This window comes from Colobus angolensis, unplaced genomic scaffold (genome assembly GCF_000951035.1).
Source record: "Colobus angolensis palliatus isolate OR3802 unplaced genomic scaffold, Cang.pa_1.0 Scaffold151, whole genome shotgun sequence".
In the NCBI taxonomy this organism is placed as follows: Eukaryota; Metazoa; Chordata; class Mammalia; order Primates; family Cercopithecidae; genus Colobus; species Colobus angolensis.
Genome location: NW_012114611.1, coordinates 1441188 through 1447187, shown reverse-complemented (window position 1 = coordinate 1447187; position 6000 = coordinate 1441188). Strand labels below are relative to the sequence as shown.

Here is a 6000-nt window from a genome sequence, read left to right as displayed (position 1 = left end):
GCGGGCGCCTAAGATGCCGGCCATGCGGGGCCTCCTGGCGCCGCAGAACACCTTCCTGGACACCATCGCTACGCGCTTCGACGGCACGCGTGAGTCCGACCCTCGCCCACTTGCACCCGGGCCGCTGGACCCTCGCCAGGGCTCCCGCCTGCCCCGAACCCCCAGCAGCCCAGCTTGGCGCCCGCCTGTTCTCACCCTCTCCTCCCTACCCGCCCTTCTTGAGGCTGGGGCCACCGTCTCCTGCTAGGCGCCGTTCCCACGAAGGTTCGGGGTCAACACTGCTTCAGGCGAGGCAACAGGACCAGAAGTCCCTGGGTGTGGGTCCTGGGATGCTCTCTGTTAGCTGGGTCTCGAACCTGAACCTGGTCAGTCTGACCCGTCCCACCCCTGCGTCTGGCGCTGTTGCAGCAACTACCCGCGGACTGGCGGGGTAAGGCGAGGCGGGTGAGCAGTGCTCAGGGACAGCTGAGAGGGCTCAAAAAACAGATTTAGAAAAGAGATTTGCAAACGGAGATAGAGTAGGCGGGACTCGGGAGAGCATGGTGTGTCCAAGCCCCGTGTCTCATAGCCTGAACCCCCTAGACTTGGGGAGGCCATCTAGCCCCAAGAAGATGGTCTGGGGACTCCCATCAGGACTGGCGAAGTTTGGAGAAGGCGCCCCAAGCTCTGGATCCCCGGTTCCGGCGGGGGCTCTGAGCACAGGGGAAGTGGTGAAAGCCCCTCCCCCCTCCTCTCCCTCACATCCCCCGTGGGGCTTCCCAGCTCTCTGCCTAGGTCCTCCTTGGTCTCCGGTTCCTGATAGGGGGTGGGAGCCCAGCACTGAGCTCTCCCCGCTCTGGGCTCCTCCATCTGCTTTGCCAGTTTGCTTGGCTCCTGCAGCCTGCTGATTCAGTGCCCCCTACTCCCCAATACATTCCTGGCTCCTGGCTCCCGAGCTCAGTCACCATTCTTACACCCCCATTCTTGATCACATTCGCTAATTCCTGAGCCAGGTCAGGCAGCTAGGGCTAAAACACAGACAGCAGGATGTATGGTGGTCTGGGGTTGACTCCCAGTCTAGGTGTGTCCCAGTGGGAGGAGCCAGACAGCCAACCTGGGTACCTGGCTAGTGGGTGAGCCTGGCAGAAGTAGAGGTGGGGCTGAGGCTGGCCCAGAGCTGGCAGTGCAGTCCTTGTTAGGGAATCCCCGATCCCAGCCCTTACCCCACATTGCTCAGGACACCCTCCAGAGGGCACAGTGCCCGTACAGCGCTTCATTCACTGACCTCAGTTCACACGTGCTGATCCTTGAATGTACTCACACCTGCTGCAGGGCACTGACAAACAGGTGACACACACTGATTGCCATTCATAAACAGCCCTGCCGTAACACACACAGGATTCCTGGGGTTTGGAAAACCCACTCTTTGGTTGCAGGTATTTGGGAAAGGAGGGGTGGTAGGCCTCCTGCCCCTTCACCCCACGCCTCCTCTGAGAGGTGCTCTCTTGCAGACAGTAACTTCGTGCTGGGCAACGCCCAGGTGGCGGGGCTCTTCCCCGTGGTCTACTGCTCTGATGGCTTCTGTGACCTCACGGGCTTCTCCCGGGCTGAGGTCATGCAGCGGGGCTGTGCCTGCTCCTTCCTTTATGGCCCAGACACCAGTGAGCTCGTCCGCCAACAGATCCGCAAGGCCCTGGACGAGCACAAGGAGTTCAAGGCTGAGCTGATCCTGTACCGGAAGAGCGGTGAGGGGCCACCTGGCCAGCCTGCCTCACCTTTGCAGTCTTACCCAGCCTGGCACCGGCCCCATCCACTATCCCTCCTCCTTTCTGTTGCCATCTTCTCCATCCTATCTTTGCATCCCCCCATCCAACCCCTCTTGCTCCATCCCACCTCTTGCCCGTGGCTCCCCATCTCTACCTGCCTCACCCTAGACTCAGCCTGCATTCAGTTCCAACCTTGGGTTTCCCACATCCAACAGAAAAGCATCCGCATTTCGGCAGGGCAGATCTACCGCGGGACAGGTCTGGCTGTCATGTTTGCTCTCCTTTGCCTCCGCCCCCCAATTCCATCAAGCCCTGCCCTCAGTGAAACTGGACTGCCAGCCCCTCCCCCAGGAAACCACTGGATCCTGCCTGTGTCTTGCCCAGGATGTCAGTGGAGCCAGGGCCTCTGTCACCTCAGGCAGTGCCAAGAAAGGGAGGTGGGCTGAGTTTGTTTTTGTGCCCAGGGCTCCCGTTCTGGTGTCTCCTGGATGTGATACCCATAAAGAATGAGAAAGGGGAGGTGGCTCTCTTCCTAGTCTCTCACAAGGACATCAGTGAAACCAAGAACCGAGGGGGCCCTGACAGATGGAAGGAGACAGGTAGGTGCATGTAGGTGCTGTGGTTGGGGTGTTGGGTGCTGCAGGCCTGGGCGGGGCCTTGGCACCCAGTCTGAGTATGGGGGTCCCCCATGCCTCCTGTATTCATTTCACTCCCACTCGGGCTGCCTGAGCGGCCTGTGCTGCTCTCATCTCCACGTGATTCCTCGGTATGGGAATATTTTTTCCAAATAGACAGATTGAGACAAAGTTAGAGTTTTTTTTTTTTTTGAGACGGAGTCTCGCCCTGTTGCCCAGGCTGGAATGCAGTGGTGCTATCTGGGCTCACTGCAACCTCCGCCTCCGGGGTTCAAGCAATTCTCCTGCCCCAGCCTCCCAAGTAGCTGGGATTACAGGCACACGCCACTACGCCCAGCTAATTTTTGTATTTTTAGTAGAGACGGGGTTTCACTATGTTGGTCAGGCTGGTCTCAAACTCTTGACCTCGTGATCCACCTGCCTTGGCCTCCCAAAGTGCTGGGATTACAGACGTGAGCCACCCCGCCCAGTCGACAAAGTTGGAGTTTTTAAATCAACTTTATTAAGAAACTGAAAGCAAACAAACCCCACTGTACCCGTGAAACATTACTTTCTGACCAGTTAATAAGGTTGAGCACACACCCACTAGGTTCCTCTTCCCTACAGCAAACCTGACTGGGGGTGGAGCTCTGGGCAAAGCCTGCTTTTAAGTTCTTTGAGTCTTCCCCCTCTGGTGTCCTCCAAGGCTGGGGCAGGCCTTTGGGCAGGTTACAAAACTGTCAAGGCCTCTTTGCCATCTGGGGATGCTGGGGGTACTCTCCATTCCCATGCCCATACTCCCAGTGCTGGGTCTGCCTCTCCATGATGTCAGCCTTCATTGTCACCCTCTGGTCCCTGCACTAGCTCCTGGGCTCCTGCTGTAAGTTCCCACACCTCTGCTGACGGCCTCCTGCTAGTTCTCCACCCTGGCCCTGTGAGGTACCTCCTCGCTTCCTGTCCCAGGCCTTTCCCCATAGAGATCCTCTGGTCCAAACCTCCTCTTCCTAGAAGCAGACCCCAGAGGTAGTGTCTGTAAGCACTCCTAGAACTGCCCATTGCTGGGCTGGGCAAGTGAACCCAGGAAGTGAGGAATACCTGAGCCCTCAACTCTAAACAGTCTAAGTGGTCAATGAGCCAGACCAGTCCATGGGCCAGCAACTGTGTCCTATACCTGACCCGGAACTAGGGTGTGTGGGCACACACCCATCATATTCATGGGCCCCTCTGCTTTTGCAGGTAGTGGCCGGCGCCGATATGGCCGGGCACGATCCAAAGGCTTCAATGCCAACCGGCGGCGGAGCCGGGCTGTGCTCTACCACCTGTCCGGGCACCTGCAGAAGCAGCCCAAGGGCAAGCACAAGCTCAATAAGGTGGGCTGAGCCCTGGGAGGTGTGGAAGAGGGGAGCAGCAGACACAGGAGATGGGGAAGGGGACTTGATCTACCACAGAGAGAATGTCCTAGGGGCCACCTAGGCCTCGCCAGCACTTTGGGGGTTGGGACTGAAGGATCACATGTCTGATCCATCAAAGGTACAGAAGAAAGTCCTGGGCTGGGAGGCAGGTGGGCCTTGGTTCAATCCTGGCTCCTCCGCTAAGCAGCTGTGTGGCTGCAGCTAAGTCACTTAACTTTCCTGATCTTTAGTTTTCTGATCTATAAAATGGAGACGCTAACGTCATCTCGAAGCAGATGTTGCTTCCAGAATGCAGGGAGAGAAAGGGGTGGATGTGGGTCCCAGACTCTATCCAAACTCAGCTTGTGCCAATATTCTTTTCTCTCTGCCTGGACCTGCCGTGCCTCACTCAGGGGGTGTTTGGGGAGAAGCCAAACTTGCCTGAGTACAAAGTAGCCGCCATCCGGAAGTCGCCCTTCATCCTGTTGCACTGTGGGGCGCTGAGGGCCACCTGGGACGGCTTCATCCTGCTCGCCACGCTCTATGTGGCTGTCACCGTGCCCTACAGCGTGTGTGTGAGCACAGCACGGGAGCCCAGTGCCGCCCGCGGCCCACCCAGCGTCTGTGACCTGGCTGTGGAGGTCCTCTTCATCCTTGGTGCGTGCACTCTGCCCCTTCCACCCCACCCTCTGCTGGCACCCTGGGGCTTTGCTGGGGATAGTCCACGTGGCTTCTAGGGCCGTACAGTGCCCCCCTCGCCCTTTCTCATTTGTAACCTGTGAGCTTTGAAATCAGACCTAGGTTCCAAACATCTGCCACTTACAAGTTATATGACCCTGAGCTCTCTCTGAACCTCCATAAAATAGATTCCCCCTTTGTAAAATAGGCAAAATGATGTCTACCTGTTACAGTTACTGTGAGAACTAAGTCAGATGATGTATGGAAAGGGCCAGGGACAGTGTCAGCTACTGAGAAGGTGAGCAGGTGCCCAGGCAAGAGTGGCTGCCCCCCAGCCCCAGTGCTGACTCCCACCTGGATTCCCCACAGACATTGTGCTGAATTTCCGTACCACATTCGTGTCCAAGTCGGGCCAGGTGGTGTTTGCCCCAAAGTCCATTTGCCTCCACTACGTCACCACCTGGTTCCTGCTGGATGTCATCGCAGCGCTGCCCTTTGACCTGCTGCATGCCTTCAAGGTCAACGTGGTCAGTGTGGCTGGGCTGGCTGGGTGGGTGGACTTGGCCAGGGGACAGGCAGGGCCAACCTGGCTGACCTCCCTCCCTCCCTCCCTACCCGCATCTTAGTACTTCGGGGCCCACCTGCTGAAGACGGTGCGCCTGCTGCGCCTGCTGCGCCTGCTTCCGCGGCTGGACCGGTACTCGCAGTACAGCGCCGTGGTGCTGACACTGCTCATGGCCGTGTTTGCCCTGCTCGCGCACTGGGTTGCCTGCGTCTGGTTTTACATTGGTCAGCGGGAGATCGAGAGCAGCGAATCCGAGCTGCCTGAGATTGGTACTGGAGGCTCCCTCTGCATGTGGTGGGGAGGGAGTTGTGCAAATGTGTCAGAGGAGTGTGAGCACAAGCATGGGTGCTGTGTCAGGGACCTGTGCAAATCGGAGAAGAGGGTGTGCAGGTGTGAGTGTGACAACCACCGCCATGTGACAGGCCTGTTCTCCAGCAGCTGGGCCTTGTGGAGAAAGCCCAAGGAATCCCAGTCGCCCATCCAAGGCCTCCTGGGACCAAATGTTGGTCACATTCCTTAAACCCCTGCCCTGTTGGGAAGGCCAAGCAGGGAGCCACTGCCCTCCAGGGTTTCTCTGACACCCAGCACTCTCCACCCCTCCCCCCGCATCCTCTTTGAAGCTTGTCCCCACCACCTTGGCTTCCAAGGCCCCTGCCTTTCTCTTGTCACCTCCAGGCCACATTTCTCCCTGCTGCTCCCAGCCTAAAAAGCAGCCTTCCTGCGTCCCCAGCATCTTCACTCTCCTTCATGTCACCTCTCTTCCTTCCACAGCTCCTCCCTCTGCTCAACACCCACTCACATCTTAACTCCTGCTGGGAGGGCTTCCACCCCCACCTCTGCACCCAAAATGTCACCCGGAAGGTCACAGTGACCTGGGGCCAAACCCTCATCCTCCTTGAAGTCCCTGTATCTGCCAACTACAGTTACTCTCAGCTATGGGTGATGCAGCTCTTGGCTGGCCTCCTCCCAGCTCCTCCAAGTTCCAGGGTCCCCAGACCTTTCCTCAC

The 6000-nt window shown here is 58.1% G+C and overlaps 1 protein-coding gene across 2 annotated transcripts in view; it reads left to right on the top strand.

The window, feature by feature from the left end:
* The window catches only part of KCNH3 (potassium channel, voltage gated eag related subfamily H, member 3), an 18749-nt gene continuing 12749 nt past the window's right edge, over positions 1–6000 (top strand). The window contains exons 1-7 of one of the 2 annotated variants that reach the window (XM_011936172.1): positions 1–89; positions 1495–1724; positions 2210–2344; positions 3596–3729; positions 4164–4407; positions 4798–4955; positions 5055–5262. In XM_011936172.1, the coding sequence (XP_011791562.1) occupies positions 1595–1724; positions 2210–2344; positions 3596–3729; positions 4164–4407; positions 4798–4955; positions 5055–5262 (1009 nt within the window). In that variant the 5' untranslated portion in view covers positions 1–89; positions 1495–1594. Of the gene's footprint in view, positions 90–1490; positions 1725–2209; positions 2345–3595; positions 3730–4163; positions 4408–4797; positions 4956–5054; positions 5263–6000 lie in introns of both variants that reach the window. The other variant, XM_011936171.1, reaches the window with a different exon arrangement.